This window comes from Leptonychotes weddellii, chromosome 10 (assembly GCF_054177405.1).
Source record: "Leptonychotes weddellii isolate Sample4059 chromosome 10, ASM5417740v2, whole genome shotgun sequence".
Classification (NCBI taxonomy): domain Eukaryota; kingdom Metazoa; phylum Chordata; class Mammalia; order Carnivora; family Phocidae; genus Leptonychotes; species Leptonychotes weddellii.
The window spans coordinates 103,709,360-103,736,386 of NC_138378.1; the positions used below are offsets into that span (position 1 = coordinate 103,709,360).

The following is a 27,027-nucleotide window of genomic DNA, read 5'->3' on the forward strand; positions in this document are numbered from 1 at the left end:
CTCAACAAAAACAATACTTGTCAAATGAGGGTACTTGATTGCTTGTAAAAACCCAGATTAATCTCAAACTTCCCTTTCCATAAATATGGCAAGAAAAAGACTTTGGTTTGAACAATATGATCATAATTGTAGTAACTTTATAATTTGTTGTCTGTGGCACATCTTTTGGCCTCAGCTTCTAACCACAAGAGTGAAAAGTTTGACCAATTTTCAGCTCCTTTCTGATCTACCAAGAATCTTTCAGAGACCCTAGTTCATTCTCTAGGTGCAACTACTTAGACTTCATTAGAAAATTATTTCAGTTCATCCCAGTTTCCTTTGCAGCCTCTGTTCATTCTACCCAGTCCTTAAATGCTGATGTTCTCCAGGGTTTCATCCTCTAGTCTCTTCTAGTCTCACTTCTCACCAATGGTTCTCAAACTTCACAATCTCTTACAAAGTCAGTTAAAAAGGATTCCTATGCCCTAACTCCAATGATTCTGATTCAGATTAATAGATGAGGACCTGTTAATCTTTATATTTTTTTAACAATTAACCACTTGCTATTCCATTAAATGCTTTTACCTGTTCACATTCTGTTCTCTATAAAAAATACCTCTTCCTCTGGCTAACTGCATTATTCCTTGACTTTCAAGTCTGTTTAGTAGGAGTACTTGCTCTGGCAACTCTTCCCTTCTGAACTATCACCCCCTGACCCCCAAATGCTATATTAAATTCCTGTTTAAAAATATTTACTTACACCTAATCATGTTGATGTACTTGCCTATCTCCCCTTTTAGACTATTCTGTGTTTTTCTTGTCTGTATATCTAACAGATATATGTGTTAATATTGCACATAATAGATATTCAGCAAATGTTATCTGAATTAATTAATTCCTTCCAATGAATATCTAGTTAATAAGAATCTCTAATATGGAAAAGGTTAGCACATTCAGTGTACGAAATAAACAACCAGTCTTAAAGCCAAATAGTCTGAAAATAAAAGGATTTCTTACAGCCATTTTTATCAGTCCTTCCCATGTTCATCAATGTATTCATGAGTATATATTTGATGTCCGAGGACATGCGGGGCTACACTAAGTCATATGTTCCATTTTTAATATAATTCGTACTTTTCTTTGCAAGCTAGGTTCTTCTCCCCTATATTAGGTTTAGACCTGCACTGTCCAATCACGTAGGCACTAGCTACAGGTGGCTATTTAAATTTAAGATTAAATACAGTTAAAAATTCAGTTCCTCAATCACACTGGCCACATTTCAAGTGGTCAAAAGCCATACGTGGCTATGGTCCTGGACAGTGCGGATACAGAACATTTTCTCATCATCACAGGAAGTTCTACTGGACAGCGCTGGCGACACAATTATAAATGGATCCCAGAAAACCTCACTTACTTCTTAGCTCCCACGATCTTCGTGCTCCTCTGCTGCTTAAAGGATGTGGGTTCCGGAGTCTAGCAAATCGCAAGCACATGAGTGAATGCTAGGGACCTCTGAACCCTGACCACAAAAAGACGAATCCCCTTGTGCCCAGAAGAAATGATGCTCTCCCCAGGCAACTACCTCAAACGGAAAAAGGCAAGACTTTTTAAGAAAAGTGTGTCGTCCTGTCTTCCTACAGAGTTAAGGCAGCTGACAACACCACAGTCTTCATCTCCACCATTCCCAAAGCTCTGTCCCAGATAAAGGTTCTAAAGGGAGGCGAAAAGAGAGGACAACGGATATGGGAGGTACTGGGGACATAAAAGGAACAGAAACTAATGGCAATATGGCGAGAAACTGAATCCAAGGAAGTGGGAACAGTCAGCGGTAAGTGGGGGGGAAAAGGGAGACAGGTAGATCTGACCTAGAAGGGTGGGGCCTACGATGGGCTCTGATAAAACCAACTCTGAGCATGGGACAAAAGCGAGGGACCGCGTGTTGCGGGCTCCACAGCGCTACCCCTAAAGCATAACGGTCAAACCGAGAAACTCACGGCGGGTACTGCACCGAGTCTGGAAGACATCACTCCCTCTCCACGCCTAACAAATCCACCCAAGGGCTCCGGCCAGACCAACGCCACTTCCGCTCTCCTCTCTTCTCCCGGATGTGGAGTCGGCGCCGCGGGTCCCAGGTCTGAACGTCTACTTCCGCCTGGCAGCTTCCGAGGGGGCTGCGGCCGGAGTGAGTCACGTGACACGCCTCCCTCCTCTGAGACCCCCGCCCCGGGAGGCTGTAGGTGGGGTTTGGAGCCTTATCATGCCCTCAGAACCCCTTGCTCGCGTTCCATCCGTTTGCGCGACACCAAATATCCCTCCACCCTCCATTCCCCACCCAGCACGACGAGTGGTCTTTCTAGGTGGAGATCAATTATTGCCCCTTTATTTATCTTAGAGAAATTTCAGACCCATTCCCGCCCACCCTCCCCCCGCCCCCAGGTAGAGAGGCTTAGAGGCTCTTTGATTGCTGAGGATGCAGGTATTGGAGGCAGTGGCTGAGCAGGAAAGAAGCCAGGAAAGGGGCAGCTCGGTGAAGACTTGAGCCAGTCAATGAATAATGGGGGCGAATCTCTTCTCGTCTGTTAGCTTCAGGCCTCTAAACTTGCCCTGCTTTGGAGTATTTTGTGTGTGGTCCCTAGGAGATGTGTTTGAGTAACCCTTGCAATCTTTAGACAGACTATGTCTGAGCCTCTCCCTAGGGGAGCTGTGCTTGAGTCTCTCCTTAGCGGGACTGTGACTAGTTCTCTCAGAGGGACTGAGATGGGTTTTGTCAGACCAACTATGTTGGCCCCTTTCAGAGTGGCTGTGTTGGCTCTGCTCAGAATGACTGTGTCTGCTCCTCTCAGAGTGCCTGTGTCCACTTCTTTCAGAGGGACTACAATGAGTTCTCTCTGAGGAACTGCGACCGCTCCTCTCAGAGGGCCTGTGCTGTCTTCTCTCAAAAGGGCTGTGTCCTCTCCCCTCTAAGGGACTGTGATGAGTTTTCTGAAGGAGACTGCGATGGCTCCTCTCAGAGGGACTGCGACATCTCCTCTCTGAGGGACTGCGACATCTCTTCTCATAGGGACTCTGATAGCTCCTTTTGGAGAGACTGTGATAGCTCCTCTGAGAAGGACTTTGATGGCTCTTCTCAGAGGGACTGCGACATCTCCTCTCAGAGGGACTCTGATGGCTCCTTTCAGAGGGACTGTGATGGCTCTTTAGAGAAGGACTTCGATGGCTCCTCTCAGAGGGACTCTGGTGGCTCTTTAGAGAAGGACTTCGATGGCTCCTCTCAGAGGGACTCTGGTGGCTCTTTAGAGAAGGACTTCGGCGGCTCCTCTCAGAGGGACTCTGGTGGCTCTTTAGAGAAGTACTTCGACGGCTCCTCTCAGAGGGACTGCGACATCTCCTCTCAGAGGGACTGCGACATCTCCTCTCAGAAGGACTCTGATGCCTCCTTTCAGAGGGACTGTGATGGCTCTTTAGAGAAGGACTTTGACGGCTCCTCTCAGAGGGACTCTGGTGGCTCTTTAGAGAAGGACTTCGACGGCTCCTCTCAGAGGGACTGTGACATCTCCTCTCAGAAGGACTCTGATGCCTCTTTTCAGAGGGACTGTGATGGCTCTTTAGAGAAGGACTTCGATGGCTCCTCTCAGAGGGACTCTGGTGGCTCTTTAGAGAAGGACTTCGACGGCTCCTCTCAGAGGGACTCTGGTGGCTCTTTAGAGAAGGACTTCGACGGCTCCTCTCAGAGGGACTGCGACATCTCCTCTCAGAGGGACTGCGATGGCTCCTTTCAGAGGAATTACACGGGGTTCTCTCCCTTAAGAAGCTATGGTGGTTTCGCTTCTTGGGCGTGACTTTCTCTTTAAGGTGACTCTGTGAGGTTCTCTTAAGTGAACCATGTAGATTTCTCCCTCGGGCTTGAACTCTGGTTCCTGTTTTGGAGTTCTTGGACTCCTGGCTAGAGATTTCACTTCTGCGGAAGTTTTTCTTAGCTTTGCTGCTACTGTCATTTTGAACAATACCCATACACTGTCCGACTGAAGTGGTTTTGAAAATGGCACTTCTTTTAGAAACTATTGGCTTGGGCAGTTGGGTACGTCTGAGTTGGAAAGAGCTATCTCTTTTTGGTTGTTGAGCTGATCTGAATTGCTCTATTTCTTCCCATAATATCTTCTCCTGCTTAGTGGTTATGTCTGTTGGTTTTAGCTTGACAACTGGCATCCTATCTCTTTTGATATCTCTTGATAAGGAATAATCTCTGGCTTTTTGTTTTAGATGGTGGTTTTTGCTTGAGTGCAAATGGTCTGGCCTTGACCTGTCCTCAGGCTTTGGCCCAGCAAAAGCCATAATTCTGTGTGCTGTCTGGAATGCTTGCTTTAGGCCTTGAAAAAGCAGTTGAATAAATTTGGGTTGGGAGGATTTCTTAGATTGTCTTTTTAAAGAGGCAGTAATTGTGTGAGATGTTCCATTCCTCTTCCTTCTTAACTGGGCTGGTAAGTCCCTAGAAGGACTCCGTATTGTGGTTCTACCATTTGTGTAGAACTTTGTGTTTTGTGTTCTGCCTCCCTTAGTGATTCTTTTCATTGGGTATTTTGAACTATGGGTCTTTTTGGTTCTCCTTTTAGCCCATTTTTCATCCTGATTGCTTTCAGAGTCACTCTCTGGTAGAGAGTGAACTTGAGTAAATTCATAGTGTCCCAGCTCTCCAATTTCTGTCTTTCCTAGGTCAGGGCCGCTATACTGCCTTCGCCTGATGTGGACTTGTACAGGAGATTGGGAAGATCCAGACTGGAAATCTATTGTAGAAGTAGGACTCTTGGAAGCTCGAGTATAGACTTTAGCTTTCCTTAGTGATGGTGATATAGGACTCCTTGGTGTGATGGGTCTGTCTCTTCTGTGGTACTTTGGGACTTGGGGTCTTTTCCCAGTTCGCAACCTAAAGCCAAGATGCAACCTAATCTCTCCGTGGCCTTCAGGAGTGCTTACAAGGTGGAGCTGTGGATAGATAAGAAGGTAAGGCCCAAAAGTGCCCTGTAATTTATGACAGCAATTAAATCCTGCACATCGGCCACACTGTAAGCAGATAGGGTATTTTAAAACCAAACCTGAAGTTAGAGGTGGAGGTACATTTGGGGGTATCTGACTCCTTAACAGTTTTGCTGCTATTTTTAGCTGCAGATCTTGTAGCAACTGGAACTGTTCTGAGAAGTCAGTCTTGGCCTGGGGAAGGTAACTTGGCTTGAGACACTGTTGGGACTCAAAAATCCTCGTCTGTGAATTACTCTGTGAGTTCTCACTCTCTTCCACTGGAACAGAATCTTTCCTAGTGAAAACTATATTGAAGGAAGACTCTAAACCTACTGTGGCAGGAGGCTGGCCCCCTGTACGTGAAACAGGCATGTGCTGAATGACTTCCTGGGATATATCACTGAGCTTCGAATTTTTCTTTATTCTTGTTCTAGTCCCAGAGTATTGCTGTATTATGGAGGACATGGAGCTACGTGTCCACATCCTTAAGGCTATTCTTTGCTGATGACCATGGCATGAAGTGTGTCTCTGAATGTAGTTTTTGAACACTGAAGTCTGAGAAATAATACTTCGACTCTTCTCTAGCAGACTCTGGGAAAATTCCATCAGTTCAGCTGGAACCCCAAATAAATTCTGAATAGATTGACAGGTATCTTCAGTCGCTCTTCCCGTTAAAGATGTTTGAGAACAAAGCTTCCTTTCCATAGTGGTTCCCAAGACATTCCCCAGCATTAGCATGTTGGAGAGATATTTTCTAGGTAGTCGCTGTCTCCAGGAGTGATTCTCCCAGACATTCTGTTGTCTGCCCAGGACAGACCAGGTAAAGCCTCTTTGAGTTCCTGATCCTGACTGGAAGGTCCTAGATGGTGATCGCCAGCTTTGCAGTGGATGTTGGGATAGGCACTGGAGTGAATTCTCTAGCTTTTCCACCTGCTTCTTATCAGTCCTCTTAGATATGACACCCACTCCTGGGATCTCAAAATGTGGGGTTTCTACAGTGTTAGCTATCTTATCAGAGGGTTGATTGTGAAGGGACAAGGGAAGGGTTGAAGCTTGTATCACAGTAGGGTCTATAAAGGACTCTTCAGGCTGCAAAATATCTGTCCCAAGGTTTTTTATATCCAAGGCCCTTGATACTTCTGGCATCTCCAAATCACAAAGGCTTCCTAATTCAGATGCTTCAACAGAGCTTGAGATGAGTGAGTTTGAAGAGTTCTGTAGAAATCTAGAGAAATAATTCCCTATTTGTAACTCCTCTCTTGACATAAAATCCTCAGATTCCCTATTCTGATATACCTGTGCTAGATTCAAATCCTTACATTCCATGATTTGAGGAAGCCCTATTTTTATCCCTTTTGCTTTCACAGCCTGAAGCCCTTGTTCATGAGTGAACACTCTAGGTTCCTCAAATGAAAATGCTGGCTGTGAGAGTAATTCTGCAGGTTTTACTTGGGTATTTGGCCTTGGAGTTAATTCTACAGGTTCTACCATTTCTTGAAGATGTGGCCTTGGGAATAAATCCAAACAATCAATAGCTGATCCTAAGGCTACTCCTATTGGTTCTACAATCTGAGGAATTGGTCCTGGTGCTAATTCCTCAGATTTTACAATTTGAAGTGGTGGCCCTGGGATTAACACAGTCTTTACAATTTGAAACCCTGTCAACTTCATTATTTCCAAAATTTGGTGTTTTGGCTGTGTGGTTAATTCCTTTGATTTTACACTTTGCAACCATAACCCTGAGGTAGACTCAGAAGGTCTCACATGTTGCAGTTTTGGAGTCAACTCAACATAGTCTACCATTTGAGAGGCTGGCCCTGGTGTTAATGCTACAGACTTCACAACCTGAAGTGGTGGCCCAGGAGTCACTTTCACATATTCAATAACTTTTGGGGGAGCTACTGGGGTTATCCCTATTGGTTGAGCAGCTTGAAGCTGCGTCTTTGCAGATCCTGTGACTTGATCTAGTGGCTTTGGAGTAATCCTCATAAATTCTGTAATTTGACTCCGTAGTCCTGGAGCTATCTGTGAATATTTCATACGTTGATTCTGTGACTGTGTTAGCCCCATTGATCTATCCCCTTGCTGCCATGTCTCAGATGTGAGCTCTCCAGATTCGGCATGTCCTGCAACTTGACCTATTTCCTTTGGGGACAAATCTAAAGATTCCTCTCTTTGAAGCCATTGCTTAGAGGTTGAACCCACAAATTCAGGAACTTGATATCCTAGCCCTGGTGTCACCTCTGGAGATTCTGGGACATGATGTAATGACTTTGTAGTCAGTGCTTCCAATTCTTCCCCTTGCAGTCTTTTCTCGGAGATCACCTCCACAAATTCTAGTGCTTGAGGATAGGGCCTTGGAACTCTCTCTGCATATCCAGTGGTTTTACTAATTGGCTTTGGGGTCATTCCAAAGAATTCCTTCCCTTTTGGCCCTGCCTTGGAGGTCAACCCCATAGTTTCTGTATTGTGATGCTTGGGCTCTGGTGTCATCTCTTCAGATCCTACAACTTGCTGCAGTGGCCTTGTATGTGACTCCCCCAAATCCTTAACTTGAGGCCATGACTGAGAGAGCAACTCTAGAGTTTCTGGGATTTTCTTTAGGGTTAACTCTAAGGATTTAGAGTCTTGATTCCTTAGCACAGGAGTCAGATCAACAGATTCTGGTACTTGAAGATCTAGCCTTAGAGGTACTCCTGAAGATTCCATGGCTTTACTTGTTGGCTTTGGGGTGAACCCCACAGATTTGTCTACGGTTTCTTTGCCTTGATGTGCCAACCTTTCTGTGATGTGATAAATTGGTATTGAAATCAAATTCACAGATTTAGAGATTTGATGCTTTGGTGTTGGGATCATCTCTGCATGTTCTACAAACTGATGCCCTGGCCTAGGGATTATCTTAGAGGAGTCTGTGATTTGATAGCTTCTTTTTGGCGTTAGCTCCTCAGATTTTGTTCTTTGAAGCAGTGACCCCGGTGGTAACTCTACAGATTTTATATCTTGTTGCAGAGATACCGAAGACAATTTCACATGTTTTATACTTTGAAACTTTGGTTCTGGAGTAAATTCCAAAGGTTTCTCACCTTGTTGCTGTGATTCTAGAGACAAATTTGAAAATTTAACACTACTCAACATTGGTCCTGGCATGAACTTCTTAGTTGGCTCTGGTGCCAACACCACTGATTTCATACCTTGCCATCCTGAAATCAACTTTCGGCAATTCATACCTTGCTGTTGGGACCCTGGTGTCAATTCTACGAATTTCACATCTTGAAAACATGGTTCTGGAGCAAAGACCTCAGAATTAACACTTGGTGACCTTAGTGACGACAACCCTAAAGAATTAGCACTTTGAGGCTGTGGCAACAGGTTTGACTTCAAAGATTTCACATCTTGAGAACATGGCTCTGATTCAAACACCACGGATTTCTGCCTGAGGCAAGAAATCAAATCCTTAGAATTCACATCTTGAGGCTGTGGCCTTGGGCTCAACTCCAGAGATTTCACATCTTGAAAACACAGCTTTGGTGCAAACACCACAGATCTCACACTGTGCTGCCTGAGGTGTGAGGGCAACTCCCCAGAATTCATACCTTGAGGATGTGGCCCTGGATTTAACGCCACAAATTTCATTTCTTTTAAACATGGCTCTAGTGCAAACATCTCACATTTCAAGTTCTGCAGCTCAGAGCCTGAAATCAGTTTCACAGAATCTGCATCACAAAGCAATGGCTCTTTGTTCATCTTCACAAACTTTACATCTTCAAGCAGTGGCTCTGGTAAAAGTAAGAGAGATTTCATACCATTTAACGGAGAGCCTAAAGTGAACACTGACTGCACAACTTGTTGCTGTGACCCACAGTGATTCTCCAAAAACTGGATTTCTGGAAACTTTGTCCCTGGAATTAACTCAGATTTTACACCTTGCAAATGTGGCCCAGGGTTGAACAGAATAGATTTTGTACCTTGATATTCTGATGTAGGGTTCAATTCAGAGGGTTTCATGCCTTGCATCTGTGGCCCTGGATTAAACTTTATAGAATTTATGCATTGAAGTTCTGACCCTAAATTCAAATCAGAAGAATTCACACCTTGCAGCTGTGGGCCACTGTTGAATTCCCGTGATGTTATATCTTGAAACTTTGTCCCTGGAGTCAATTCACATTTCACATTTTGTAAATGTTGCACAGGGTTGAACATAACAGATTTTATACCTAGAACTTCTGACCCCAGATTCAAATCAAAAGATCCCATACCTTGACATTTAACCCCTGAGGTCAACTCAAAAGATTGTATACCTTGCAAAGGTGGCCCAAGTTCATACCCCATAGAATTTATGCATTGTAATTTGGGCTCTGGATTCAACTCAGAAGAATTTACACACTTCATCTGTGGCTCAGGGTTGCATTCCATAGGTGCTACACCAAGAAACTTTGACCCTGGAATCAATTCAGATTTCAAACCTTGCAAATGTGGTTCAGGGTTGAACACCATAGATGTCTCCCTTGGAATTTCTGTCCCTGAACTCAACTCAGAAGACTTCGTACCTTGCAGTTTTGATACTGAAGTTAATTCAGAAGGGTTTATACCTTGCAAGGGTGGCTCGGAGTTGCATCCAAATTTTGGTTTTGAAATAAACGCAGAAGAATTCATACCTTGTACAGGTGGCCCAAGGCAGAACACCTGGGATTTTATACCCTGAAGCTCTGACCCAGGATTCAACTCAGATTTTATACCTTTCAATTGTGGCCCAGTGCTGAATGCCCTAACATTTACACACTGAAGCTGTGGCCCTGGATTCAATTCAGAGGATTTCCCACCTTGTAATTTAGGCTGATGCTTGAATTCCAGAAATCGCTCATATGGAAGCTTCATGTCTGTGCACAACTCAGATTTTATCTCTTGTAACTGTGGCCCAGGATTGAACTCTAAAGATGGCATACCTTGAAGCCTTGATCCCTGGCATAACTCAGAAGATTTCACATCTTGTAACTGTTGCTCAGGATTGAATTCTCTAGATTTCACATCTTGAAGCTTTGTCTCTTTGCATAATTCTGAAGATTTTATATGTTGCAAATGTGGTCCAGGATTGTAGACCACAAATTTCACACTTTGAAGCTCTGGCCATGGTTTCAACTCAAAAGATTTCTCTTCTTGCCACTGCTTCCCAGCTTTGAACTCAGAAGATATCACACTGCAAATCTTTGATTCCAAGGCTAACTCAGAGGGTTTTGAAACCTGGAATTCTAGGTCATGGTTGACCTCCGTGGTTTTCATTATTTGAAGCTTTATGGACTCAGGAGATTTTGCACCTTGCAACTTTGCCCCAGGGTTGAATTTCATAGATTCCATACCTTGAAGGCATGCCCCTGGTGTCAACATAGGCAATTTCCTATTTTGTAACTGTGGGGCTGACTCAAACCCCAAAGATTTCATATCTTGGGCCTTTGCACCTAGAGTCAATTCAAGAGATTTCATATCTTGCCACATGGGTCTGGTAAGGAACTCCACAGATTCTCCACTTTGAAGCTTTGTTTTTGGTGTTAATTCAGAAGATGTTACACCTTGTAACTGCGGAATAGGTTTTAACTCAACAGATTGCAAATCTTGAAGCCTATACTCTAGCATCAAATCAGATTTCTCACCTTGTCTCTGTGGTCCAGGGTTGAACTCCACAGATTTCATACCTTGAAGCTCCCTCTTCTGAGTTAAATCAGATTTCCCACCTTGTAGCTTTGGACCATGGTTGAACTCAGAGGATTTCACTTCTTGAAGCTTTGGCCCTGGGATCACTTCAGAAGATTTCATACCTTGAAAGTGTGATCTAGAACTGAACTCTGCAGGTTTTTTATCTTGAAGCTTTATACCCATAATCAACTCAGAACATTTCACATCTTGTAACTGTGGGCCTGATTTCACACCTGAAAACTTCCTCCCCGGGGTCAAATCAGAAGATTTCTCACCTTGTAACTTTGGACTAGATTTCAATTCCACAGATTTCACAACTTGAAGCTTTTCCCTTGCGATGACTTGAGAAGATTTCACATCCTGCAAGTGTGGTCCAGACTTGAAATTCATAGATTTTACATCTTCAAGTTTTATACCCATGATCAACCTAGAAGATTTCATATCTTGCAACTGTGGGCCTGACTTGAAATCCATGGATTTCACTTTTTGAAGTTTTGTCCCTAGTATCAATTCAGAAGATTTCACACCTCTCAGCTGTGGCCCAGGTGTGAACTTCACAGATTCCACATCTTGAAACTTTGTTTCTGAGATTAATTTAGAACATTTCACTCCTTGAAATTGTGGCTCAGGGTTGAACACCAATTTCACATTTTGAAGCTTTGATCCCAGGCTCAGGTCAGAAGATTTCACAACTTGCACCTGGGGACTGGGGCAGCTTTCTTTATGTTTTACATTTTGAAGCTTTGTCTTTGAGGTCCTTTTAGAAGAATTCACACCTTGTAACAATGGCCCAAGGTTGAAATCTGTACGTTTGGTACCTTGAATCTTTGTCCCTGCAGTCAGTTTAGAAAATGTTGTACCTTCCAACTGTGAACTTGGATTTAACTCAGTAAATGTCATATCTTGGGACTTTATCTCAGGTGACAACTTAGAAGATTTTAGATCTTGCCACTGTGACCCAGAGTTGAAATTCTCAGATTTCATACCTTGAAGCTTTGTCTGAAGAGTCAACTCAGATGACTTCACGCTTTTCAAGTGTAGTGGGGAGTTCAACTCTATATTTGTATTGCTTTGTAATTGTGACCCTTGGCTTAATACCCCAGATTTCATGCCAGGAAGCTGTGGCTCTTCTGTAAGCACTAAAGACTTCACAACTTGAAGCTGTGCTCCTGGGGATGACTGTAAGAGTTTCATTTCTTGATGCTTTGGTTCTGCAGTCAATTTAGGAGATTTCCTATCATGCATGCAAAGTCTAGATTTCAATGGCATAGATTTCATATCACAGAGCTTTGACCCTGAAGTCAGGTCACATGATTCCACACTTCTAACCTGTAGACAAGGTTTCAAATCACAGTCTTGAGGCTGATGTTCCTGGAGTGATGCCAAAGGTCCTGTATCTTGGAGCTTTGGCCTTGGAGTCAACACAGATGACTTTCTATCTCTTAACTGTATCAAAGATTTCAACCCTACAGACTTGACACCTTGAGATTGTAACCCTATAGACTTCACACCTTGGAAATCAGGTCCTGGTATCCACTGAATACGTCTCATACTTTCCAGCTGTGGCTCTTTTTTTAACTCAATAGTTTTTACATCTTGAAGCTGTGGCTCTGAGGTTGATGCCAAAGCCTTCCCTTTTTGCAGCTGTGGTCCTGGGAGCACCTCGGGAGTTTTCACGTTCTGCAGCTGTGGCCCAAGGTTGAACTCTGTATATTTTGTACCTTGAGTTTTTGGCCCTAGAGTCAATTCAGATGACTTCATATCTCTTAACTGTATCGAAGATTTCAACCCTATAGATTTAACACCTTGAGACTGTGACTCAAGATTTGACTCTACAGATTTCACAGCTTGGAACTTAGGTCCTGGTATCCACTGAATACATCTCATACTTTCAAGCAGTGGCTCTTGTTTTAACTCAGCGGTTTTTACATAAAGTTGTGGTTCTGAAGCTGACTCTGAGGGTTTTATTTGGTGCAACGGTGGCCCTGGGGTCAACTTAGGAGACTTTATACTTTGCAACTGTGGTTCAACTGGTTCAAGTTTGAATTCTTTAGGTTTTAAACCTTGAATATTTGATTCTGAAGTCAATTCAAATGATTTCATACTTTCAAACTGTAACTCAAAATTGAGGTCTACTGATTTTTTACCTTTAAGTTTTAGCTCTGGAATTAACTCCAAAGACATTCCATCATCTGACTTAGCCCCTCTCTTCAATTGCTCTGAATTCACACATTGCTGCTTTGGTGAGATTACAGATATTGTGCCATCCTGTTCTGGTCCAGAAGTTAAATTTGCAAGTGCCATCCCTTGAAACTGTTGCCTTGGGGCTAAATCCACAGCTTTTACTCCTTGAAACTTTGGTCTTCTGGTCACTTTCACAGATTTTACTTCCCGGTTCTTTAGCCTTGGGGTCAACTTCACAGATTTTACATATTGCAGCTCTGAATCTGGAGTTTCCTCTACAGATTTTAAATTTTGATGCTTTAAACATGGGGTACTGTCGACAAATTTTGTATCTTGCGTTTGTGGCTCTAAAGTCAGTTCCTCAGGTTTCACACCTTGCAGTTCAGACCCTTGGAGCAATGGCCCTGGTGCAAAAGGCACAGATTTCTCACCTTGCATCTTTGGCCCAAATTTCAATTCCACAGTTTCCACAGCTTTGGATTCTTGAATTCTTGCATGCAGAATCAAATCAGATTTTGCACCTTGAAGCTTGGTATCTTCAGTGTTTTTCACAGATTTGACATGTTCTATCCATGGTCCTGCAGTTATCTCCACAGATTTCTCACCCTCCAGCTGTGGACTGGGGGTTAGCAACATAGATTTCATACCTTTTAGACACTGTCCTGTAGTTAAGGCCACAGATTTCACATCTTTCGGCTCAGAGATCAACAACTCAGATTTTAAACCTTGAAGTTTTGAGCCTGGGGTCAGCTCCATTGGTTTCACACCTCCCACCTGTGGCCCTTGGATCAATTCAGAAGATTTTATACCTTGAAACTGTGGTCTTCTAGTCAACTCAGAATAGTTTACACTTGGCAACTGTGACTCAGGAGTCAACTCCATAGATTTTGCATCTGGTTTCTGTGGCTGGGAGACAATTTTATAAGAAATGTTACCTTCCAGGTTTGACATTTGATCCATCACTAAATTTTTTACACCTTGAAACAGTGTCTCTGGTAACATCTCAGGCTTGACCACTTGCTTTTGAGGTCCTGGGGACAACCCCATAGATCTTACTCCTTGCATCTTTGGCTTTGGGGTCAACTCAAAAAATTTCACATATTGGAGTTGTGGCCCTGAGTTTAAGTCTGAAGATTTCACACCTTGAGGTTGAGTTCCTGATGTCAGATCACAAAATTTGACATCTTGTAGCCATGGCCCTGGGTTAAGCCCCACCTGTTTTATATCTTGAAGCCCTGGAGACATCTTTGCTAATTTAGATTCTTGAAGCCCTAACTCTGGAGTCATCTCCACAGAATTCACACCTTGAAACACTGATCCTGGGGTTTGCTCCCCAAATTTGACACCTTGAAGCTTTGGCCCTGAAGTCAGTTCAGAAAATTTGACATCTTGCTGTCTTGGCCCTAGGTTCAGTTCCTGAGACTTCACACCTTGAAACTGTAGTTCTGAGGTCAATTTCATAGATTCCATGCTGTGAAACTGTGATCCTTCAATAGACAGAAGAGATTTCATATTTTCACTCAAGAGCCCTTGGCTTGATTGCAAAGATGATTCTGTTACAAATCCTAAGGACTGTATATCTTGAAGCTGTGTTCCCGGTATACATTGCACATGTTTGAAACCTTGATGCTTTGGTGCTGAGGTCAAATCAGAAAACCTGACATCTTGCAAGCATAGTCCTGAGTTTTGTTCCACAAATTTCATACCTTGAGTTTGTGGTTCTGGAGACAATTGTACAGACATAACACTTTGATGCTTCAGCCCTGGGATAAAATCTGACAATTTGATTTCTTGCATTGGGGAACCTGGGGTCAGTTCATCAGATTTCACACTATGATGTGGGGACCCTGAGATTAAATCTACAGGTTTTTCTCCTTGAAGAAGTGGCCCTGGAGATGACTCTGAAAATCTGACACTTTGCAAATGTGGCCCTGGGGTCAATTTCACACCTTGAAGCTGTGCCCCCTTAGTCAATTCCTCTGATATTATACTTTGTAGTACTGGTTCTTGTACCAGCTTCTCAGATTCTACCATTCCAGTAGTAGCTGGTTGTTGGATTAAATTAACATATTCCACATCTTGTAATTGTGGCTCTGGATCCAGCTGCATAGACTTTACTCCCTGCAACTGTGGCTCTGGGGTCAACTCCAGAACATGTAATTTTGGTCCTGTGAGAAATTGTTTAGATCCTACCACTAACGGGGATGACTCAGGGGTTAACGTCACAGATTTCAAATTTTGCATTAGTGGCTCTGATTTCTCATATTGCATTCCTGGTCCTAAAGTCAATTCTGGAGATCCTTTTACTGAATATGGTGGTACTGGCATTGGCTCCTGGGTATTTTCAACTTGAAACGATGCCAACCCAAAAGGTTCTGTGTTTTCATATTCTGACCTTAGGGGTATCTCTGAAGGCTCAAAAACTTGAAGGTGTGGCTTTAGAGTCATTTCTGTAGATTCTATAACTTGACCTGTTGGTTTTTGTGTCAATGCCACTTGGAGCAAAGCCTCAGAAACCAGCCTCGCAGTTTCTGTGTCTTGATAGCCTGGCCCCGGAGACATCTCTGAAATTTTTTGAAAACATGGCCTAGGCATTATCCCAGTAGTTTCCACGATTTGCTGTGGGATTAATTTCACAGATTCCTCCTCTTGTGGCCAGGTCTCAGAAGCTAACTCTGCAGATGGTGTGTCTTGATGCCTTGGTCTAGAAGTTGGACCCACAGATTTCATTGCTTGTAAATGTGGTTCCATGGTTAGCTTCCTTGATTCAACATGTAAGTGTGTTTCAGGAATTAACCTCCTAGATTCTTCCAGTGGTACAGTTAAATCCATAAATGTATTACCATGCATTAATGAGCCTAGAGTCAACACCTCAGGTTTTGTACTTTGGGGCTGTGGTTCTGAGGTCAATGGCACAGATTTCACACCTTGAAATTGTGGTTCTGAGTTCAACTCCTTATAGTTCATAAATTCTGAATATGGTCCTAGATTCAGATGAACAAACTTCATACCTTGGGACTCTGGGTTCAACACTTCTGGGTTCATTCCTTGCATCTCTGATCCTGGTACCAACTCTGGAGATTCTTGTATTATGTGTTGAGACCCTCGAGTCTCCAAGGCTTTTACACCTTGGAGCATTGTCTCAAGAGCACCTTGGAATGGCACTGAGTTCACCTGCATAGATTCTGAAGTCTGACTCAATGGCCCTGGAGTACTTCTTAAAGATGATTTTTTCAACTCCATAGATTCTTTCCCGTGGTGACAAGTGTCAGAGGTCAACTCTGCTTCTGCTCCTTGATATCCTGGCTCTGTGATCATTTTTGAAGATTCTAAAGCTTGATGCCATGGGGTCAATCCTTCAGGTTCTGTGGCTTGATGATTTGGCATGAGGTTCAGCTCTACAGATTTTACTGCTTGAATGTGTGCCACTGAGATCGGCTCCTCATATTTCATACCTTCTACCTGTGTTTTGGGAATCAACTTTCTACATTCCACCATTTGAGGAAATTTCACATCTTTAAGCAATAGTACTGGGGCTGTCTCCTTAGATCTTTCATCTTGTAACCATGGCTTTGGGGCCAACTCCACAGATTTCATATCTTCCTGTAGTGGTCTTAGGGTCAACTCCACAGCTTTCATATCTGGAAACTCGGATGGTAGGGCCAAATGAACATATTCCAGACCTTGCAACTGTGAACTGGAGTTCAAATCTATCGATTTCCTTTTTTGCAACTGTGGTGCTGGGGCTAACTCAGCAGATTTTCCACTTTGTTGTTGTGTTCCTAGGGTTAAATGGATAGATTTCACACCTTGAAGCTGAGACCCTGGGGCTAACTGCACAGAATTCTCACTTTCCAGCTGTGGAATAGGGGCCAACTCATTAGATTTTACAATCTGCAGTTGAAGTTCTGGGACCAATTCTATAGGGTTCACAGTTGGGATCAGCTGTCCATATTTTACCATTTGTGGGACTGGACCTGGGGTTATGTCTATAGATTTTATATTTTGCAATCCTGGGGATAACTTCATAGAATCCACAGCCTTAAGTTGTGGCATTGGCTTCACCCCCAAATATTCTACACCTGGAAGCAGTGATGGAGTGGTCATTACTGCAGATTCTGTGACTTGATGCAGTGGCTTTTGGCTCATTCCCTTAGATGCTGTGCTTTGACCCAGTGACCTTGGGACTGTCCCTAAAGGTTCCATTATTTGATGTTGTGACTGTGTCGACTCAGTCAGATTTCTGATTACAGGGTCAGAGGCCAACTCCATTGTTTCTATAATTTGATGGCTTTGCCTTGGACTCATCTCTGAAGATTCTAAGATTTGATGCCACTGGGTCAACCTTGGAGATTCCATGACTTGATGAGGTAGCCCTGGGGTTAATTCCATAGTTTCTGTGCCTTGATGATATGGTTGTGGAGTCATCTCCACAGAGTCTACCACTTGAATCCATGACCCAGGAGTCAACTCCAGAGGTTCCTTGACTTGAGATACTGGCCTTGCCGTCAAATCCTGAGTTTCCGCAACTTGTGATTGTGGTGCTGTGATCATTCCCATGGGTGACTCCAGTGCTACTGGAGTTACCTTTAAAGAATGTATGGATTGATGTGATGGCATTGGAATCATCCCTACTGATTCTGTAACTCTAAGTGGGGGCTTTGGAGGTAAACCCACAGATTCTACAACTCCAGGTGGACCAATAGTAGGAGGAGAGCTAGAAGAAGTCAAACCATCTGGCTGAGTTGCTCCTGGGGCCAAATTTGCAATTTTAGATTGTGAATCTCCAGATTCTATAACATGTGGCTGTGCTGGTGGAATTATCCCCATGAAATCCATAGCTTGTAATAGTGCCGCTGGAGTTACTTTTGTGTAATCCATAACTTGATGCAATGGACTGGAGATCATTTCCAATGATCTTGTGGTTTGACATACTGACCCTGAAGGAATCTTCAGTGGTTCTATGATTTGACTTTGTGGCTTTGAGGTTATGTCCACTGATTCACTAACTTCAGGCTGTGGTCCTACAGTGATTTCCACAGTTTCCACAAGTGCATGTTGTGCCTTTGGACTCATCTTTCCTGGTGGTATGACTTCATGGTCCAACAATGTGTTGATTTCCCCTGATTCCATGGCTTGAGATGATGTTCTTGGGGTTATTCCCACTGATTCTATGATATGTGCATATGATTTATTAATCATCCCCATAGAATCCATGACTTGAAGCAATGCTACAGGAGTTACCTCCACATTATCTGTGACTTGATTCAGTGCTCTTGAGGTCATCTTTGATTTCATAACTTGATGCTGAGGACTTGGTGTTACCTCCACTGATTCAGTGACTTGATATGATGGTTTTGTGCTTACACTCACTTTTTTCATGGTTTCCATTGGTTTCCCAACTTTGTCTGGTGGCTGTGGGAATAAACCCACAGATTCTCTCACTTCTGAATGTGATTCTGGGATCATCCCCATTGAATCCATGACTTGAAGTAATGCCAAAGGAGTTACCTTTATGCTATCTGTAACTTGATATGGTAGCCTTGGGGTCAACTCCATATTAGTCACGTGGGTCTTACGCTGTTGTATCCTTTTTTCTGGAAGATCTATGACCCTCTGCTCTATATTAGGTTCCAGGACATGTTTTGGCTCCTTCTGCAGTAAAGTGGTTTCCTCTTGAATTATGTCAGCTCCTAAACTCTTGGGAGGTGGAGTGCCCAAAGACGTAACTAAGGGCTTGGTTTCAAGGATTTGGGGGCCATCCCCAGGTTGTGACTGCTTACCTGGGATAAGTGACTGTGAAATTTTTGTTTCTGTTCTATTTAATCCAGATTCCACTCCAGTATTCACACGGAGCTGAAATGATGGACAGTTTGGGGATTTATTGTTGAGACCTTGTTCAGTGCTTTGATGAATGGGAATAGATACCTGGATTTGAGGTTTCTCTGGTTCAGGAACTCCTCCTTGTGCCTCAATTAAATAATTCAGCATTGCCCATGATGCCCTCACAGGCAGAGGCACTATTTGTTCCCTCAAAGTATAAACCTTCCAGGCCATATGTCCCTCTAACTCCCACCTAGCCAAAGGAGAGAGCCGGATTGGAGCCCATCCCGAGAATCGTGGTCTTGCCTTGAAAACAAAATCTGGCCTATGATCCGATGTCAAATGCCTCTTGCTCTCTCTCCCATTCTTTGTTTTTTCTTGTTGGCAGAGATCTGGGGATTCGAACACAGAGTTGATAAAAGAGCTTTGAGATCTTAAGGGTGAATGAGCTGCCAAATTCTGAAAAAGTTTTGATTTCCCAAACTCTGAGAGCTGAAAAGGACGCAGGGATGTGCCTTGGTTCCTGAACACAGAAGACTGGTTTTTGGGTAAAAGAGGTAAACTATGGCTCCGGAGTTTCCAGGTTGTTCCTTCAGAAAAGACAGGAAGGTGTGACAGGCTGGAGTTGTTGCATGATGATCCAGAGGAGATACTGTGGTCAGTAGAATGTTTTGCCTTCTTACAGCCACAACAGGGTAGAATAGGCTCCTGAGCCACAAGCACAGAGGAGGTGGAGGAAGAAATCATATCCTGTGGTTCAGGCAAACACAATTCCATAAGACTTGATCTAAGAAATAAAGAAAAGTTTCCATTTGCTTTGAAGCAGAAAAAGGTAGGAAAAGGGAAAGATACTGGCTATTTCAAATGTGAAATATTTTGGCCTGAGGGAGAACAACAACAACAAAAGAGGTTGCTTTCCCCAGTATCAATTACTTATGGATAGAATTCCTCTACCAGGAGGAAATGATCCTCTACCAATCAGAAATGATCCATAGACCAGTTGTTCTTAAACCTTTGGACCCAGAGTTTATCCCCACTGCCAAAACTAAGTAAATAACCAACCAACTAACAATCTCTCTTTTCCCTCTCTCTTTCCATCCCTCCTTCCCTCTCTACTACGTCCCTTCTCAGTCTCTTCCTCCTTCCCTCTTAAAAGTTCTACCACCTTTGGGGCGCCTGGCTGGCTCAGTTGGTAGAGCATGCAATTCTTGATCTCAGGGTTGTGAGTTCGAGCCCCACATTGGGGGTAGAGTTTACTTAAAACAAAAACAAAAACTTCCACCACCTTCAACCTCCTCCCAGAAACTACCTTCCCTGACCTTGCACATTCCAGATGTTGGAAGATCTGTTGAAGACTTCTGTCCATTGACCAGAGTATATATTCCTGGGCCCATCCCACAGGGAGTCCTGAAAAGCTGGATACAACAGGGTGTGTCAATGTAATTGAAGTGTTATTAAAGTACTAGTAAGGAAGCCAATAAGAAGGGTGACTTAACTTAGAAAGGAAACAGCTATAATCGTGAGGGAAGTAAAACAATACTAGGTACCTTTCTCCTAACCTTTACAGAGTTTATCAGTAGGTTTGGCTGGAGAGAGAAAGAATTGATAGTGAAGATCAACTTTACTCACTGTATCAGATTAGCTTCAGGGCAAACCATCCTGAGATTTTCTTCCCACTGGGAAGCTGGGAGCAGAGGTAAAGAAGATTTTAGCATCCTAATTGTTGATACCATCTTGTTCCACCCCCTTATTTCACAAATAAGAAAAGGTAAAATCATGTGCAGATTCATAAAGTTAATTAGTGGTAGAGCCCAGACTTAACCCAGGTCTCAAGTTTTTATACTTTGAACTATACTATGCTGCCTTCACCATGTAGTAGATTAAACCATTGGAAAGAACAGGAACAATCATGGTAGTAGGGAGTTGGAGTAGGGGAAACAAAAGTTTATAACACATATTTTTTCCTCCAAAGGAGTCTATCCAGTGCCCATAACAGGGAAAAAAGTATTGAAACTTCCTGCACTAAACGCTAATCTCACCAATTTTCTTTCCTGAAACTTTGAGTTTTGCACAAGAGGAAATTAGGAAAGAAAGCATGAGGAAAGGAAGCATAGGATGAATTGTAAATCTGTTTATATCTCTTTGGAAGTTGCTAGAAAGAATAAGCACCTTTCTTTCACTTATGTAATCTTTTTCAACCTCCCTCCCTCCACCTGTTACTAAAGTCTGGAGTCTTAAAGCAGACCCACAGTTGATTTGTCATTTAGCCTTGAACTGAAGAATAAAGGATAGGATCTTTCTGACCTGTGAATTTCTGGATCTTTTTCAATTTATGCTGCTTTGAAGTCTAGAGAGGCACAAAAAGAAAAAATAAAATCAGAAAATGTTCTAGGTTAGAAAATCAACAGCACATTTCCTCTTACAGACACAAATATTGGTACAGTTGGTGTCCATAACTACAGCAACAGCTGCCTCCCCATTCACTTATTCATAAATCATTTAATGAGCACCTATTAAGTCCTAGGCATTATATTGGGTGCTAGGACTACAAAGATAAATATGACCCGGTATTCTGGAAATTCACATTAATAGGGAAAACAGATGTCTAAACAGCTAAGTTATAACATCGTGTGGTAAATGCTGAAACAGAAATATAAGTGTTGGAGAATAAAAGGACAATGATTAACTTCCTGGGAGAGAAGGGGACAATTACTCAAGAAGTTGCCATTTGTCCTGGAGTTTGAAGAATCAGCAGAAAGTTTTTAGGTAAAGAAAGAGCATTCCAGGCAAGTGGGAATATCAGCAAGAAGATTATAAAGGCATGATTGTCAGGTGTACTTTTGCTAAGTAGTAAGAGATGAAGCTGAAAATATAAGTGGAAGCCAGATTTTGGTGGAATTTTTATTTTATCCTTTAGGTCAGAATTTCCCAATCAGTAGTTTGTAAACTCCTGGGTTTTTTTTTCAAGCATGTTCCAGGCCATTTTAAAGGCAGAAATGACATTTGTTACCATTTCAAATAAAACAATTTTTATTTCTCCCTTTTGAATCAGGACATCAGTCTCTGAGAGTGTATTATAAGAGCCTACACAATATTATTCATAGTATTGCCAAATGTTTTAGATAAACAATGTTGGATAAAAGTGTTAAAAGCAAGATTTCTCCCAAGAATGGTGGGTCCAACATAAGAAAGTAAAACAATATTTATTTTTTATTTATTTTTTTTAAAGATTTTATTTATTTATTTATTTGTCAGAGAGCTAGAGAGACAGCACAAGTAGGCAGAGAGGCAGGCAGAGGGCGAGGGAGAAGCAGGCTCTCCGCTGAGCAGGGAGCCCAGTGCAGGGCTCGATCCCAGGACCCTGGGATCATGACCTGAGCCGAAGGCAGGTGCCTAACCGATTGAGCCACCCAGGTGCCCCAGAAAAAAATACTTAAGAAAAATAGCATCAATAGACTTTAAACAAGATAGATCAGCCTCCATCATGTAAGCAGGCATCATCCAATCAGTTGCTGGCCTTAGAGCAGAGTGAGGTTTTCTGAAAAGGAAAGAATTCTGCCTCAAAATTGAAACACGTTGAATCACTATGTTGTACATCTGAAACTAATGTAACATTGTGTGTCAACTATACTTCAATTAAAAAATAATACTTAATTTAATTTATTTTTAAAAAGATGAACATAGAGGGCGCCTGGGTGGCTCAGTCGTTAAGCGTCTGCCTTCGGCTCAGGTCATGATCCCAGGGTCCTGGGATCGAGTCCCACATCGGGCTCCTTGCTCGGCAGGAAGCCTGCTTCTCCCTCTCCCACTCCCCCTGCTTGTGTTCCTGCTCTCGCTAGCTCTCTCTCTGTCAAATAAAAAAAAAATCTTTAAAGAGATGAACATAGAAACCCTGCCTAAGTTTCCAGTCTGCCTCAAGAATTTTGGATTTGTCAGCCCCCACAAGTATATTAATATCAGCCAATTTTTCAACAACTCTCTTTCTCTAGCTCTCTTGTTTGTGTATGTGTGTGTGTGGTGTGTGTGTCTATATGTGTGTGTGTGTCCGTGTGGTGTTATAATAAAGAACATATCTGGTGTTCGTCCCAGATTCCTGACACAGAGCTTCAAAAACCCTTGGAATTTCCTGAGTGATAGGAATGCCTTAGTTATGCTAATGAGGTAGAGAAGAAACGTTACTTCTCCCTTTCTTTACTTTAGTATGCTGAATTAACCTTGATTCCAAAATCTGATAAAGACATTATTAGAAAGGAAAATTATAGCTCAGTCTCTTTCATGAACACACATGCAAAATTCCTAAACTTAATATCAGCAAATTTGATCCAACAATATATATAAAAGGATCATGAACAATATCACAAACATGTTACATTTATTTCAGGAATTCACAGTTGGTTTAATATTTTAAAAATCCATTGTAATTCAGTACTTTAATAGAATAAACAAGAAAAACCATATGAACATCTAAATAGAGGCAGAAAACACTTGATAAAATTCAATAGCCATTCATGCTAAAATTCTTAACAAACCAGAAGTAAAAGGGAACTTTCTTCATCTGCTAAACAATATTTACAATAACCACATAGCAAACATTATACATAAATGGTGAATTAAAGAAAACTTTCCTCTACATAAAAAAAAGAAGATAAAAATCTCCACTATCTATTGAACATTGTATTGGGAATCTTAATCCATGCAATAAAGCAAGGAGAAGAAATAAAAGTCATAGGATTAGAAAGGAAGAAATAAAGTTATCATATGCAGACAATATGATTGTGTAGAATATCACAATATGCTTTTGGAAAAGCATGTACAGATAAACTTTTAGGATTGATAAGTAAATTTAGCAAGATTCTTAGATATAAGTTCAATATAGAAAAATCTATTTTATTTTTAAGTATTGATATAATTTAGAAAATGACATTTATTTTTTAAGACTTTTTTTTTAAAGATTTTATTTATTTATTTGACAGAGAGAGATACAGCAAGAGAGGGAACACAAACAGGGGGAGCGGGAGAGGGAGAAGCAGGCCTCCCGAGGAGCAGGGAGCCCGATGCGGGGCTCGATGTGGAGCTCGATGTGGGGCTCGATCCCAGGATCCTGGGATCATGACCTGAGCCAAAGGCAGACATGTCTGCCTAATGACTGAGCCACCCAGGCGCCCCTTTAAGATTTTATTTTTAAGTAATCTCTACACCAACGTGGGGCTCAAATTTACAATCCCAAGATCAAGAGTCACATGCTCTACTGACTGAGCCAGGCAGGTGCCCCTAGAAAATGACATGTAAAATATCATACAAACCAGACATTGTGTCCCTCCTGATGATCATCATTACCTATGAAATAATCTCCCCCCCAAAAAGTAATTCTGATAAGTCTTAGACCCAACTTCCCCATTTAAGGAAATAGAGAAGACAATGGAACATATTAAATAACAACATGGGTATTTAATCAGTAAAATCCTGCCTGCAAAACTCTAGAGGACAAATGATCCATTTCTTTAACATATAAATGGAAAGAATAAAAGAAAGAAATGGAGGTAGGGAATCTACAAATTATAAGGGATTTAAATACACCAACTAATCTCAATTTGTGAACCTTATTTAGATCTTGAGTCAAACAGACTGTAAAAAATTATATCATTTATGAGACAATTGGAATTTGAATACTGACAGATATTTGATGGTATTCAAAGATTATTGTCAAATTTTTAGGCATAATAATGATATTGTGATTAAGTACGTTCTCTTTAAAGAGTCCTTACCTTTTAGATACACATATTTAATTATGAATGAAATTATATTATCTGACATTTGCTTCAAAATAATGTCAGAGTGAAAACTGGGTTCATGAAGATTCATTATGCACTTCTATGTGTTTTTGATTTGTTTAAGTTTCCGTAATCAAAATGAAAAAAATCATTTACTATAGCTTCAAAATTGCTCTTTATTGAAAGCTAAATGTTATTAAAAGAAATTAAGAAGGCCTGAATAAATGGAGAAACAAACACATTCATGGATCAAAAGACTCATTGTTTTTAGTACATTACTTATCCTTAAACTGATGTATAAATTCAGTGGAATTCCAATCGGAATTCCAATCAATTTGTGTCACAATTAACAGGATGATTCAAAAATTTATACAGAAATGTCAATGACCTGCAATGCCTGGGTGGCTCAGTCAGTTGAGCATCAGCTCTTGGTTTTGTCTTGGGTTGTGATCTCAGGGTTCTGGGATTGAGCCTTGCATTGGGCTCTGTGCCCAGCAGGGAGTCTGCTTGGAATTCTCTCCCTCCCTCTCCCTCTCCCTCTGCCCCTCCCCCAGCTTGCACGTGCGCTTGCTCTCTCTCTCTAAAATAAAGAAAATAGGGGCACCTGGGTTCCTCAGTCGGTTAAGCATCTGCCTTCAGCTCAGGTTATGATCCCGGGGTCCTGGGATCGAGCCCCCATCAGGCTCCTGCTCAGCAGGAAGCCTGCTTCTCCCTTTCCCACTCCCCCTGCTTGTGTTCCCTCTCTCGCTGTGTTTCTCTCTGTCAAATAAATAAATAAAACTCTTTTAAAAAAAGGAAAGAAAGAAAGAAAGAAAGAAAAAGAAAATAAAGTAAATCTTAAAAAAAAAAAAAGAAATGCCAATGACCTAGAATAGCTAAGACAATTTTGAAAAAGATCGAAGTTGTAAGACACAACCAAACTTCAAAACTTAGTACAAAGCCACATTAATAAAGACAGTGAAGTATCAGTACAAGGATAAACAAACAGACCAATGTAACAAAATGAAGAGTCCTGAAATTGACCCACACATGTGTATGTTTATCTGATTTATGACAGGGTCACCAATGCAATTCAAGGAGAAAAACTGATGGTCTTTTCAATAAATGGTGCTGGGAGAAAGGACTGGCATTTAGAGTGTGATGGTGAGGCAGTCATGTAAGTGTAGGGTCAGATTTGAAATTTTGGTATTTTGTCATAAATTTTCCACCTTAATTTTGATTTTATATAATATTATATTAAATATTACCATGATTACTAAGTTTTTTGGTGCCCCTTAAATTTTGTGCCCAAGGTGAATGCCTTGCTCATGTCACCCCAGTCCCTGCCCTACTGAAGGGATTAGATAAATTCTATGGGGGGGAAAAAAAGAACTTTGATCCCTACCTTATACCATACACAGAAAGTAATTTGAGATGGATCATAGGCCTTAATGTAAAAGAAAAGAAAAAAAAAAGGCTTCTAGAAGAAACATAGAAGACTATCATCATAGCCTGGGGGCAGGCAAAGATTTCTTACATTGGAAACAACAACAAAAAAGCCCTGACCATAAAAGCAAAAACTGATACATTGGATTTCATTAAAATTAAGAACTTCTGTTCATGAGCACACCATTGTGAGTGAAAAGATAAGCCACAGAGAGGGAGGATTTATTTTTAATACCTATATCTGACAAACAACTCATATCTATAATATTTAAAGAGTTCCTACAAATTAGTAAGTAAAAGACTGACAACCCAATCACTAAAAATGTGCCAAAAAGTTGAGCAGGAAGGTCACAAAAGAGGATTTTCAAATGGCCAATAAACATAAGAAGTTTCTCAATATCATTAATAATCATGGAAATGCACATTAAAACCACAATGCAATGCCAAACACACTACCTAGAGTGGCTATTAAAAAGATGGTCAATGTCAAGTGTTACATGAATGTGGAGAAACTAGAACTCTCATACTCTACTAATGGAAGTATAAATTGGTATAATTACTTTAGAGAACTGTTTGGTATCATCTACTAAAAGTAAACACATATAGCATACAGACAGGCATATTTCCAATCTTCTATTGGGAATAGGGTTCCACATCAACAATGTATCATTTACAATTAACATCTTGAAACTTTATCTTGTCATACAGGTACATACATTTTTAATTATAAAAAAGAGCAGACTTTTTGAAATGCAATATGCAAGAATGAAATTATTATTATTCATTATTTCTATTTTTAAAATTTTAACTCCTGTGTAGTTAACATACAGTGTTATATTTAGTTTCAGGTATACAATATAGTGAGTCAACAGTTCCATATATTACTCAGTGCTCATCAAAATACTCTTAGGGTGCCTGGCTGGCTCAGTTGGTAGAGTATGTGACCCTTGATCTTGGGGTTGTAGGTTTGAGCCCCGTGTTGGGTGTAGAGATTACTTTAAAAAAATAAAATAAAATCTGGGACACCTGGGTGGCTCAGTCGGTTAAGCAACTGCCTTTAGCTCTGGTCATGATCCCAGGATCCTGGGATCGAGTCCCACATCAGGCTCCTTGCCCGGCAGAGAGTCTGCTTCTCCCTCTGCCT

The 27,027-nt window shown here is 41.6% G+C and overlaps 2 protein-coding genes across 4 annotated transcripts in view; both read right to left on the reverse strand.

Moving 5' to 3' along the window:
* Nucleotides 1-2,197, reverse strand: part of ZNF512 (zinc finger protein 512) — a 31,730-nt gene extending 29,533 nt beyond the window's left edge. For 2 of the 3 annotated variants that reach the window (XM_006747003.2, XM_006747002.3), the window contains exons 1-2: nucleotides 1,974-2,183; nucleotides 1,394-1,452 (exon numbers count right to left, since the gene is read on the reverse strand). In XM_006747003.2, the coding sequence (XP_006747066.1) occupies nucleotides 1,394-1,452; nucleotides 1,974-2,003 (89 nt within the window). In that variant the 5' untranslated portion in view covers nucleotides 2,004-2,183. Of the gene's footprint in view, nucleotides 1-1,393; nucleotides 1,453-1,973 lie in introns of all 3 variants that reach the window. The other variant, XM_031017814.2, reaches the window with a different exon arrangement.
* A 228-nt stretch (nucleotides 2,198-2,425) lies between these two features.
* The window catches only part of SPATA31H1 (SPATA31 subfamily H member 1), a 64,936-nt gene continuing 40,334 nt past the window's right edge, over nucleotides 2,426-27,027 (reverse strand). The window contains 6 exon segments of the mRNA XM_081797305.1: nucleotides 2,426-2,599; nucleotides 2,601-2,630; nucleotides 2,632-19,474; nucleotides 20,007-20,102; nucleotides 20,317-20,371; nucleotides 20,992-21,034. Of these exon segments, the coding sequence (XP_081653431.1) occupies nucleotides 2,426-2,599; nucleotides 2,601-2,630; nucleotides 2,632-19,474; nucleotides 20,007-20,102; nucleotides 20,317-20,371; nucleotides 20,992-21,034 (17,241 nt within the window).